Below are 12,971 nucleotides of genomic sequence, written 5' to 3' on the forward strand. Positions count from 1 at the left end.
CAGTCCAAACTCCCTAGGAGCAACCCCACACCACCTGCATTGCACAAGATATCACACAGGTGCCCTTGTTACCTCAGGAGATGGGTGAAAAAGTACCAACAGACAGAATGTTGTTTGCCAGACATTTCAAAATAAACTCAAGCTCATTTAAAAACTATTTCCCTCTAAGAAAGCTACTGAACAAACCTTTTTGCTGTTTCCACAGACTGTTGTTCTGCCAGTTCCTTCTGAAGTTCCCTTTCCTTGGCCTCTTTCTGCCCAATAGGGCAGTCTTCAGGCACAGTGAATAGTGACAAGGCATCCTTGCTGTCTTCTTCTCGGAGAACTTTAGCAAATACCTTCTCAGCTAGAAGTCGCACTTGCTCATCAACTTCAGATATGTTCAGCTTTGGGAACTGTCTGGGCATCTCAGCTAATAAGGAAAACATTTGACAAAGTTATATTTTTAAGTAACTTGTAAGTAGAAATAAGAAATACTTTTTTTTTTTTTTTAGCATTCCAATTGAAATTAAAAGCTTACAGCAAAAAATGATAAGGTCATCAGATGGCTTGGGTTGGAAGGGACCTTACAGTCGCAGCCCTCAGCTGCGGGCTGGCTGCCCCCCACCAGGTAGGGCTGCCCAAGGCTGCATCCAACCCAGCCCTGAGCACCTCCAGGGACAGGGCAGCCACAGCTCCTCTGAGCAGCTGCGCCAACGCCTCGCCATCTTCGTCACGGAATTTTTTTCTTCTTCCTTAACCTAAACCTACCCTCTTTTAGTTTAGAACTCTTACTCCTTCTCCTGTCACTGCTCTCCCTGGTAGAGTCCCTCCTCATCTACCTCTGTAGAGCCACTGTAAGTACTGGAAGGCCACTACTAGAACTCCTGGGAGCCTTGTCTTCATAAGCAGAACGAAGTAGAATGGCTATGCAGAATTTAAACCACTGTGCAATATGCAGCAATTACAGGAATCCACTGAGTATTTTTTCTTGCATGGCCATGATAAACCATACATTCACAACTTCCAACTGTACTCACTGAAATGTTTTGTTGTGGCTGTTTGTTTTTTCCTTTCTAATACGTTTCTAAGGTATGCTTTCTAAGGTGCCAGTTCAGTTGGAAGTATAAAACTCCTGAAGGACAGTAAGGCAGTCCAAGGAACATTCTGTGGTAACAATAAAACTAATGGTAGACCTATGTATGAGATTGAATGTGAAACAGTTCTTCGCTGACGCGTAGAAGCTGTGAGTGTTAAAACTTAAGTCTTCTAGGCTGCTTTTAACTACCTCACAAAAGGCAAGGGTACAAGGTTTACTGCAAGCATTCATTCTTTAGCACATGGTGTTATCTTGCATCATAAAAATTCCTACAGATTTGCCAGTAGATTCCATTCACTTGCATAATCAAAGAGACTTACTTGCAAGACAGTGCACACTGAGCTGTATGGATGTACTTGCAGTGAACTCGGAAATCTCATCTACTGCTCCTCTGCTGCTCAGTGCCTTCAAAGCAATTGCAGCGCCACAGGCAAGTTAGCAAAGAATGCTGCACATTTCTACCTCACCCCATTCTTTCCACAGAGAAGTTGTGGTGCTGCTGTTGGCTGTGCAACAGGAGTGAAAATGCTGCTGTTAACTCTAGTTTTCTTTGTTCATTTTGCTTCCAGTGACTCATACTCTGTTTTTGAGCTGCACGCGGGAAGCAGAGAGGATACAGAGTTAAATTCCTCTTGGCATTTATATAACAGACCGGTTTAGTCTTTTCATTTTTTACTTATGTAGCCTTTTGTAACAAAGTATTTCCATTTTGTTAGACCAGAGCTATTGAAAATAACACCTTTAGGGTTTCTTCTATAGTTTCAAAACCTTACTTGTATCTCATTCCAGTATGCTGAGCCAGTTCTGACATCTGCTAGTATTCTGGACAGGAAAAGATACACAGTTCTTGCAAGCCGCTGTCCAGCACTGATTGTTACATGCTGTACAGCTTTCTGAATGCCTTCAGTGCGCTGGAGTTTGTAACAAAGAAGACTCAACTCTAATCACATAAGTTAAAAATAGCAATGAAGATGTCACAACAAACCAATCCAAGCACTCCCAAAATGTGAAACTTGGGTTCAAAACTGGCACTGCAGAATCCTGTTTGGTCACAAGAATGAAGACTTGTTTTATAAGATGGCATTCATTCCAATGACAAGATGCATGCTGAATACCCACAGGGGCATGGCAGTTGCTAACCACTCAAGGCACAACTCATCAGCAGGCCCACTGCAGTATTTCCAAAGGCATGCCACAAGTTTCATCTGTTGATATGCGATCCTTTTGACATGTGATACTGTTGTCATCAATCTAAAAGATTCTAATTAATGTCCACCTGTTTTCACAGTTGCTTTGAAAACACTTTCCCTTTTATTTCAAAAACAAACACAGTATTAAGAGGTGATGAGAGAAGCGCTGGACTGAAACACAACAATTTAGTGATCACCTACATTATTTTCCATTCCTTTTTTTTTTGTTTGGTTGTTTTTTTTAAACAGTGGGAAAACTCCAGAATGAATGAACTATGGATCTGACTCAATGCAGTCTTCTTTCTTGCTACGCAATTTGGCAATTAGTATTCAGACTTCCTACATTAAGTAATGCTACATAACAAACAAAAATGCATACATGCTCAGCTGAACGATTCGATGACAATGCACCAGGATGTCTTGGAAGTATCCCAACTTAGATTCAGTTTCTCAATTTCAAACCTCAACGAAGTCATAGGAGTCTTTCCACTGACCTCAATGAGCACAATTGTCAGCAGCAGTGACTGACATCCAGCTGCCAGCAACAGGGACCTTTTGGGCCACTTCAACCAAAGTAAAACAAATATTTTCACTGAGTAATTCAACCATAGTAAGCACATTAAGGATCTGAGTGAAGTCCGGAAAGTTACTGCTGTGAAATCAGCAACTATCCTATTTTCAGTACTAGCTGGGAGAGGATAAACCCCATGCCTGAGGGTTTATCATGGACTGACCAACTATATCTCAGTATGAGCGAACTTTTTCTTGAAAAATCGTCATCAGAAACAAAAATGCAGTATTAAGTGCATTGCACAAGAAATCCTATCTCAAATCGCGACAGTAACATAAGCACAGTCTTCTGTGGAGGCCAGTGCTGGGTTTTTGTTGTGTTTGCGTTTTCCTTTCTTACAAAAGCCAGTCTCCCGTTCTTCACTCAAGCAAAGGAAAGTCCAGGGCACAGAGCGCTCGGGAAGGGTCAGCCACATCGCTGCAGGCTCATGGTATTGGAAGGGGTTTAACAGACCCAAAACGGTTGTGCGGCACCTCATGCAAACCGCAACATCCCGGCTGGAAACAAATTAGGGCTCCTACACCCAGCATCCCACCGCCTAAGGAGCACCTTTTGCCGGGGAGAGCATCAGGGGGGCGGCACCTCGCCGTGCCTGTGCCGCGGGATGGGTGCGGGTGGCACCGAGTGAGCGGCGGTGCGCTCGTGTCCTACAGCCCTCCATCAGACAGGCAGCACGAGCTGCCGCTCAGCTCACCACCTCTGCGAAAGAGGAAGCTATTTCCCCTGAAACGCGTTGCATCAAACACGATGTTATTTAAACACGGTTATTTAAAACAGCAATTACTGATCAGAAGCGTAACGGACATGAATGTCTAACAAACGCACGCCATCAGCACGGCGCCGAGACCTGGCCTCCCGCCCGGCGGCGCGGCACGGCACGGCACGGCACCGCCGGCACAGCCGGCGCAGGAGCCCCCACGCGCCCAAGGTCACCGGCACGGCGCTCCGCCCCGCCGCGGCACTTACCCAGCTCCCCGGGGAACTCCATGCCGGGCCCGGCCCCGCCGCCGGCCGGGGAGGCTCGCTCAGGAGCCGGCGGCAGCGAGGAATAGATGGAGGAGCCGCTCCCGCCCGACGCCGCCACCGCTCCCTTGTGCCGCATTCGGCCGCCCGCTACCGCAGTGCCATCTGCCCCCACCGCCCCGCCCCGGCCCTTTATGGTAGCCGCGCCCCCGGCCCCCCGCGGCACCCCGCCAGGGCGGCCCGCTGCCTCCTGGGCGGCGGCATCGCGGCGGGGCGGCTCCGCAGCATGTGGGGCCGCGGGCGGAAGGAGCGCGGCGGGCCCGGCCTGAGGGAGCCGCCCTGAGCCGGGCCGGGTGCGGAGAGCCGGTAACGGTCGCCTCCGTGGGCGGGGCGGCGGCGCGCGTCTTGCCCGTACCTCAGCGAGGAGCTCGCGCCCGGCGCGGCTCTGTCAGGAGCGGGGCGCGAAGGTGGCCGCCACCTCGGGCACCGTCCGGCGCCGCTCGTCCCGCGGCTGTACCTGAGGTGACCTCAAAGAGAGCGGAGCGAAATTTCCGCGCCGCCGCTTCCCTCGTCAGGCTTCGAGGCAGAAGTCGCGCCGTCACATGGCTTCCCGCAGACGGGGGAGGGAGCTCCCGGGGCGGGCCGCCTCGGCTCCTCTCCTCCGCCGTGCGCCGTGCCGGCCGCCTCCAAAAGCGCTTTCACGTGGGAAAGTTTGGGTCGAGAGAAGGCGGCCCTCCCTCCATAAGTAGGTCTGCGTACACCCAAGACAAATAACTGAGGGTCAGAACAAGCATGAGTCAGCAGGAACAAGGACTTCAGTGTGTGAAATAATTCGTTCCTGTTTTGTGGGATATGGAGTCCTAGAGCTGAGTGGTGTAGAGGTGTTTATGGGACGTTTGCCTTACAGCATATGGGCATTTAAATAAAGAAGAGTCTTTCCAGCGCAGGGAAGCAGTGGCAATGGAGGAACTGGGGAGCGAGATTCTCAGGGTGAGATCACAAGTGGGGGAAGGCAGGTGCCCCAACACACCTCAGGGGTCAGGCAGTTCTGGGGCTGCCCCTGCCCTGTGCTCCCAGCCTGGCACACGAGGAAATGCTCTGTCTGTGAGCCTCAGGTTCTTGAGTAAAAGTTCCATTACCTCACGCAGCTGGGGGAAAAATGGAAGGAAACAGATGAGGGTGCAAACTTGAAGTTGCAAAGACCAGGCCTTCTGAGTCTTGCATCAGCATCAACAGGTGTCACCGTGATCACATCCGTCTGTCACAAGACTTGCAAAAGGAAAAAAAAAAAAAAAAGACAAAAGCTATGCCCATGTATGAAAAATGGCATGTATGAAAAACACCATGGAGGTGTCAGTCCTGAGCATTTGAAAGCAAGTCAGCCATCCAAAATCATCCAAAATCAAGGATTAATCCTAAAATAATGATACTGAAAACTGTTGCCTCTTGAAAAAAGGCTAACACTGCCTGTGGATGTTTTTCCAATAGTAACTGGATGTCTTTATTAGCTGCTGCCAGGCTACAGCCAGACAAGCCATCTGCTGCCCAGGAAACTACATACTGTAAGTGTCTGTGCCTCTGACTCATAGTTGTCCTGCCCATGTGATATATGAGTAAAGGACACCTGTTGTTGGTCATTCTGTACACCCCATGATTGCTGGTGCATTTGTCCTATTCCCTCCATCTTGTTGCCCTCCTCCCTCTCCTAGCAAATTCCTAGGAATTTGCCCAAACTTAGCTGCTCCCCATCCCAGGAACCCTCTAATCATAAAGGTGCCCTCCCTGCCTGCTGGACTTAGATATCTCATGGCTTCTTGGATTCCTCTTCTCAGCTTGGCAAATGGGTCCTGCCTGCACTCTTGATTTCATTTCTGTTCTAAGGGATATGAGAATTTTGATAATTTCCTCTGGTGCTATTGCTAGTTTTCTGTCAACCACAATGAAAGAACAGCAGAATTGAAGTTAAACAAGTTTCTACAGTTTTCTTTCATGGAAACGGGCTGCTCAGTGTGTCCCATGGTAAGAAAATGCTGCAGTACGAGTTCATACTATGAGGACCGGAGACTTTACATTGAAAGGTTACCTTAACAATGACTTAGCAAACAGAACAATGTTCAGAACATATATTTGACTAGCAGGTCCGGCTGCTTTCGTTTCCTATCCCTGCTCTCATAGTGGACAATTCACACTTATCACTGGAAATTAACACTAGGCTGACAGCTGTGAAATAGTGTATTTTCAACAGTAGGAGCTGTTGTGCACTTCCATTAGCTCGTGCAGCACATAAAGCATTGGGCTTTGCACGTAGACTCAGAACATCCAGCAATGTCATTTAGCACCTTATTAAGCACTTAGTATCTGACCCATAAGGGAGTCTGTCAGTCCCATTTGTGGGTGGATTATACTTCTATGCAACGCGTCGAAGTCTGCAGAGTAATTTTAAATGTTCTGATTCCTGATGTAAAATGTTAGCTTTTTCTGGAACCGCCTGGATTTTGGTTCACTTCTTTCAGGTACATTTCCTGCAGGTAAGTTTTGCACTATGTATAAATACTTTTTTTTTTTTACAATTTAAATCTTACCGCAGAAGAAGTTACCTCCTGCCTTTTACCACACAACTCAACTGATTATGCTTCTTTATATTATTCATTACATTTTGCATTCCATCGATCTACTTTAAGCCCTGTTTTTAAGCCCTGCTTTAGAGATAATTCTGTTTGTAATGGAAAGTTGTGGTTATTCTAATGTCTGTGGTATTTAGACTGCTTTTTTACAGTCTGACGTTGTAACAAGAAGACATTCAGCAGAAATTTTAAAGATTTACTTGCATGTCAACCCCTACTGAGGAAACAATAAAAAGAAAGCACTGATTATGTATTTGTATTATTAATTTTTATTTTTAGAAAGAGGCAAATGTTGTCTGGGAGATGACTGCAGTTGGGGTGCGCTGTCATCAAAATTAGCAAATAGTCTCTCATTCTCACTTGAAATTGTTTCATTTGTTGTAAACATACTGCTTTCATGTCAATGCTTCCTTAAAAGCTAATGGATTTTGAATTCTTTTTTTTTTTCCTAGTAGATTCATATTATTGACTCTAATATTCATAATAGCAGAACAACCAATGGATCAAATTAAATATTTTATTCTGTAATGGGCCCAATTAGTGGCATCCAAGCCATACTACACCTGTTACTCAATCTTTTGATCTTTAATCAGTTAATTGTGTGCTTGACACACATGCATTTACTTACAGAAGAGTAACAGATATTCCAAAACCAAAAAAATACAGTTAAATGCAGTAATGTCCAAAAGCTGGAGAGGAATTTTGTTCCAAGTGTGAAATGTGAATTGCACTGTGTCAAATACTCTCCTTTAGAAGGGAAGAATGATTCAAAATTTTAAACAAAACAATAAGTGAATTTAGAGAATGGTTTGAGAGCAGCTCTGAGGAGAGGGATTTGGGGTTGTCAGGTGATGAGAGATTCAACATGAGCTGGCAATGTGCGTTTGCCACCCTGAAGGCCATCTGTATCCTGGGTTGCATTGAGAGAAATGTGACCACCAGGGAGAGGGAGGTGATTCTGGCCCTCTACACTGCTCTTGTGAGACCCCCACCTGGAGTACTGTTTTCAGTTCTGGGGCCCCCAACACAAGAAGGATATGGAGCTGTTGGAGCAGGTCTAGAGGAGGGCCACAAAGGTGATCAGAGGCTGAAGCACCTCTCCTATGGGGAGAGGCTGAAAGAGCTGGGGCTCTTCAGCCTGGAGAAGACTCCGAAGTACCTTATAGCTGCCTTCCAGTACCTGAAGGGGGCCTACAGGAAAGCTGGAGAGGGACTTTATATCATAGAATCATAGAATGGCCTGGGATGAAAAGGACAACAATGATCATCTAGTTTCAACCCCCCTGCTATGTGCAGGGTCGCCAACCACCAGACCAGGCTGCCCAGAGCCACATCCAGCCTGGCCTTGAATGCCTCCAGGGATGGAGCATCCACAACCTCCTTGGGCAACATATTCCAGTACATCACCACTCTGTGTGAAAAACTTCCTCCTAATATCTAACCTAAACCTCCCCTATCTCTGTTTAAAACCATTCCCCATTGTCCTATCACTATCCACCCTTCTAAACAGCTGTTCCCTCTCTTTTATATGCTTTAAACTGGAAGAGGGTAGATTTGGATTAGGTATTAGGAAGAAATTCTTTACTGTGAGAAATTCTTACTGTGACGCACTGGAACAGATCGCCCAGAGTGGTTGTGGATGCTTCTCCCTGAAGACGTTCAAGGCCAGGCTGGATGGGGCTGAGAGCAGCCTGGTCTACTGGGAGGTGTCCCTGCCTATAGCAGCGGCTTGGAACTAGATGATCTTTAAGGTCCCTTCCAACCCAAACCACTCTGTGGTTCTGTGATAACGGAAAAGAGTAATGACTCAAAAAAATGAGACAGTTACTCCAAAGAGCGGTTGAAATAACACAAAGTAAATTGTGTCTTTGTGTTGTATAAAGTCAGGAAATCAAATAGCATCCAAAACTTGTAGAAATTCCTCAAACATATGAGTATTCAGCCCTGTATTTGAATTAGACCCAGTTAAGGACTCCCAACACAGAAAACTGAGTTAAATTAAAATGCAAAAATCTTAACATTTTCTTCCTATTCTAAATAGAAGAACATTTTCTATGTTTTGGAGAGTGCTGAATGCCATTGCAGCAAGTAAGCTAAAAGGCATAAAGGAGGAGAAGCGTTTATTAGGCCCAGTTTTGATAAACCACATCTTGGATAGCTGTGTTGTTAGGATTATACACTTACAAGCTGCATCTGCACACACATAAAATGCAGAATGTTTTGAAAATTACTTCCACTGACAGACAGGTCCTGCTTCACCAACCTGGTCTCCTTCTGTGACCGAGTGACCCTCCTGGCAAATGAGGGGAAGGCTGTTGATGTAGTCTACCTGAACTTCAGCAAAGCCTTTCACACTGTCTCCACAGTATTGTCCTGGGGAAAGCGGCATGGACAGTTGCACTTGGAGAGGTGCACTCTTTACTGGGTAAAGAACTGACCAGAGGGCTGAGCCCAGACGGTGGTGGTGAATGGAGTTAAATCCAGCTGACGACTGGTCACAAGTAGTGTTCCCCAGAGGTTGGTACTGGGGCCAGTCCTGTTCAATATCTTTATTGGTGACCCGGATGAGTGCATTGAGTGCGCGCACAGTAAGTTTGCAGATGACACCAAGTTGGCAGGAAGTATCAATCTGTCTGGGGGCAGGAAGAGCCTACAGAGGGATCTGGACAGGCTGGATAACTGGGCTGTGGCCAGTAGGAAGAAGTTCAACGAGACCAAGTGCTGGGTCCTGGACTTCAGCCACAACAACCCCAGATAACACTACAGGCTTGGGACAGAATGGCTGGAAGACTGTACAGAGGCAACGGGCCTGGGGGTACTGGTCCACACTCAGCAGAACGTGAGGCAGCAGTGTGCCCAGATGGCAAAGAAGGCTAGTGGCTTCCTGGCTTGTATCAGAAATAGTGTTGCTAGCGGAAGAAGGGAGGTGATCATCCCTCTGCACTCAGCTCTGGTGAGGCCGCACCATGAGTACCATATTCAGTTTTGGGCACCTCACTACAAGAAAGACATCGAGGCTCTGGAGTGTGTCCAGAGAGGGGCAACTAAGATGGTGAGGGGTCTGGAGCACAAGTCTTATGAGGAGCAGCTGATAGAGCTGGGATTGTTCAGTCTGGAGAGGAGGCTCAGGAGTGACCTTACTGCTCAGTACAGCTACCTGAAGGGAGGCTATGGTCTCTTCTCCCATGTAAAAGGACAAAAGGAAGTGGCCTCAAGTTGTGCAAGAGGAGATTCAGACTGGATGTTAGGAAATACTTCTCAGGGAGAGTGGTCCCAACAACTGCGGTCCTAACAACTTCAGTCTGAAATAACATAATAGAAGTTTTCCATGAGTATATAAATGGAATGTACCATGACATTTAATTGCACAAGAAGGTTTTACGAGGAAGATGGGACACTTTGGTGTATTTATATTGTAAGCTGGAATCACAAGCTACATTGGAAAATTTTTTGCTGGCATTCTGCTAATTGCCGTGCTTTGTCACAGCAGCCATGTTAAATGCCAGTTTGGAACTTAAACTTACTGAGCTTGGATTTGCAGGTATTTACCTGTGATAGAAGACCACTTTGCTCTGAAGTTACACATAATTTGTCTGAAATGTTGTCTCTGTTCTAAGAAAGGGATATCACTATATTACGAGATAAACCTGTATGTGGAGCTGAAAGATCCTTAATCTGATTTATAAAAAGGAGGATTTTCTGAAAGTTGCATTTCACATCTGTTACATAATGTCCAAATGAAATCCTTTTTAACCACCACTGATGTACGATGCCATTTTACATGACTGTTTCAGGAGGATTTTTATTTGCTCAGGATGCACATAGAACATTCAGCAAGTAGCATTCTAATAAACTCAACTCGGCCGGTGCAAGATAAATAATGAAAGATGGAAATTTTGGCCCACAGATGGGAAGTCGGTGGTCTGTTTTGGAACTCCCCTAAAATAAAGAATATTCTGAATTATTTGGTTTCTTCAGAAATCAGTAGTGAAACCCAGACTTATATGTTTAAAATTGTTTTTCATATTATGTTTGCAGTGGAAATGCACATTATTTCATTAAGTGACAGTAAGTTCTGCATTGCCGTTGCTTTTATGTTGGGGTTTTTGTGATCATCTGTGGCTAGGGTTGGCATCTGGTTTATTTGGCCCTCGAGTTCGAAGTTTCTTCCCAACTGTCAGGTATCTGTGTGTTGCAGATGGAATGTGGAACTGTGCCCAGAAACTGGGAAATGAAAGATATGGTTTAGGCATAAACTTATATGGACTTCATATAACTTCATATTATGTGCCTGGGGTTCCACATCAGTCTGCTGCGTCTCCAGACCATCCTCACTCACACAGCGAGGGCTGTGCCTAATCAGACATGCAAAATTTCTGTGGCAAGCCTCGTGTTCTTTCCATAAAGCTCCTCTAAAACAGTATCTACAGGTGGCTTGTGGCATTTTCCATCCTTTTATTTTCTTTCTTTCTATCCTGTAAATGACGGGAAAACGAGAGTCTCTTTTCTGTAAATGTGATTTGCCAAGAGGCACTGCAAGCCTGCCGCTACCCAATAGCGGGAGCTGCCATCCGAGCCGCAGCAGTCGGCCAGATGCGGGTGCTGGCGCAGCGCTGACTGCCTGGGCTGTGGCACCACCTGCTGCTGCCGGCGTTGCTGCTCTCCTTGCTGCTGCTGACCTTGCTGCTGTCATGTAAACAGCAGTTATGCAAGGAATGCAGATTTCATCTTATATAACTGCTCGCTCCCATTCCACTTTATTTAGACTGTTGGTTCGTAAAAAGTAGAAGGGGAAGAGAGGTGTTTGTGTTATTAGAGATGTTTATCTCTGGTTCCAAAATGACTCGTTTGCCTGCTTGATCCTGTGGTGCTTCTCAATTTCACAAAATTCCAGTCTCTTCCTTCACCTGGAGGAAATTCCTTTTTGTTCAAAAACATCAGCAGGCATACGCATGTCATATTTGTGCTCTTTTGTGAGGGTCTGAGAAAACGTCATCGATTCACAGTTCCTGCACAAACGGAACTTAATCCAGTATGGATGCAGGGAAGGAAATTATCAAGTTTTCAGCTGCTGTCACAAGCAGAGGACCACATCCCTGTGCAAAGGTAGATTTCCAAGTTGCTTAAGAGCATACAAGGTCAAGATATGGAGAAAAGCCCAGTGCTCTCTCTCCAGCGGGCATCAGAGAGCTCCCAGAGGCAGTGATGTTTCTGTTGCTTTGTTCCCTCACGTGCAGGCAGAGCACTGTCAGGTGGTGTCCACCTTGGGTGCTTTCACACTGCATACACCATCGGAACTTCTGTGTGTAGTGCCTCACTCAATTCCTTCTATATTCATGCAGATCCTGCAGCTCTCACATGCCTTTCCTTTTTGATTTAGTGCCCCTGATCGATTGCTTCCTTCTTATTGTTCTTTTTCTCCCTGGGAAGGCCTTGGGTTCCATGGATACCTTGAAGGATTGGTGGATAATGGTGTTCTGCTCATGGTTTTGTTCTGGTTCTCTAGTTGCGCATCTTTGACCGTACCCCCTCGCAACCTTTTCCTTTTTAATTTGTTGCTAATGCCCAACCAGCCCTAAAAGAGAAATCCATTGTGAGAAGGAGTATGAGTAGATGGTACCAAAGACAAAGCAATCCTTTCCCTGTTGTGCCTCGCCTGTAATGCTTTGTAATTTTTATGAGCTGGAGGTGGAATCTGGACTGTCCTAGGTGATGGTCATCAGTCAGTGGATGTCTTCCAAGAATGAGTCCTGTTCTATTTTTAACCCTGTCTCTTTTGGTGTTCACAGTGTCCTGTGGTGGTGAGCTTGTTCTACACAGCATTGTGCCCTGTGAGCCAGCTTTGATCCAAATATCGTATGACCAGATGTAGCTCAGCTCTTTGAACTGTTGGCTCTTGCTAAGACTGCAGGCAGTGTAAGCTCATGTCTGCCACCAGTACACTGCAGAGATGTCTGCTAACTGACACACAGACAGGTCAAAGCAGTGCATTATTAAGCCAAAGGAGTGTGTCATAGATTGCCACACTCAAGCATATGGTGTTACCACAGAAGGGCAAAGGGTCTCACTGGACGGTCCCTGGACATCATAAAGCTGTTTGCTGCATTCTGCTGCTGAAAAGGAGTAATTTCCACAGCTCAAACATAGAGAAATCTTTCTGAGACTCGTGCAATATGGGCCAGAGCAGAGAAAAGAAAGTGTGAAATGAAAGACGCCCTGATTGATTAGTCAAGAGTTTGAATGGCTCATACCTGTCCTCTCCTGTATCCAAGGCATAAGCAGGGAATAAGGGAGCAAGCAGTATTCTCAGATCCAGACAAAACTGGAGGAAAAAAAAGAGCTGTTAGACTCATTGCCTGGCTTCCTTAATTAACTACTTTCTGAATTTTGGCTACCTTTCATTTTACAAACAAAGAAATATTAGAAGAATTTAGAACTTAATAAATACTAGAGAAAAAGAGAACATTGCATTGATGTTTCTTCAACATTGATAATTCAATTCAGTCTTTCTTCAAAACTCAGATTGCAGTGTTATAAATGAGACA

The 12,971-nt window shown here is 45.8% G+C and overlaps 1 protein-coding gene and 1 long non-coding RNA gene across 5 annotated transcripts in view; one reads left to right on the forward strand and one right to left on the reverse strand.

Moving 5' to 3' along the window:
* LOC122157710 overlaps nt 1–1,795 on the forward strand; it is a 28,095-nt gene extending 26,300 nt beyond the window's left edge. For both annotated transcript variants that reach the window (XR_006167999.1, XR_006167998.1), the window contains one exon: nt 206–1,795. This is a non-coding gene — a long non-coding RNA (uncharacterized LOC122157710). The remainder of the gene's footprint in view (nt 1–205) is intronic.
* The window catches only part of AMPD3 (adenosine monophosphate deaminase 3), a 30,014-nt gene extending 25,745 nt beyond the window's left edge, over nt 1–4,269 (reverse strand). Inside the window, exons 1-2 of one of the 3 annotated variants that reach the window (XM_042813706.1) lie at nt 4,218–4,269; nt 187–412 (exon numbers count right to left, since the gene is read on the reverse strand). In XM_042813706.1, coding sequence (XP_042669640.1) covers nt 187–407 — 221 coding nt within the window. In that variant the 5' untranslated portion in view covers nt 408–412; nt 4,218–4,269. Of the gene's footprint in view, nt 1–186; nt 413–3,805; nt 3,885–4,217 lie in introns of those variants that run through there. The other 2 variants (XM_042813703.1, XM_042813707.1) reach the window with 2 other exon arrangements.
* Nucleotides 4,270–12,971: the final 8,702 nt, after the last annotated feature.

Source organism: Centrocercus urophasianus, unplaced genomic scaffold (genome assembly GCF_019232065.1).
Source record: "Centrocercus urophasianus isolate 14NV4802_14NV808 unplaced genomic scaffold, USGS_Curo_1.0 seq_14, whole genome shotgun sequence".
NCBI lineage: Eukaryota > Metazoa > Chordata > Aves > Galliformes > Phasianidae > Centrocercus > Centrocercus urophasianus.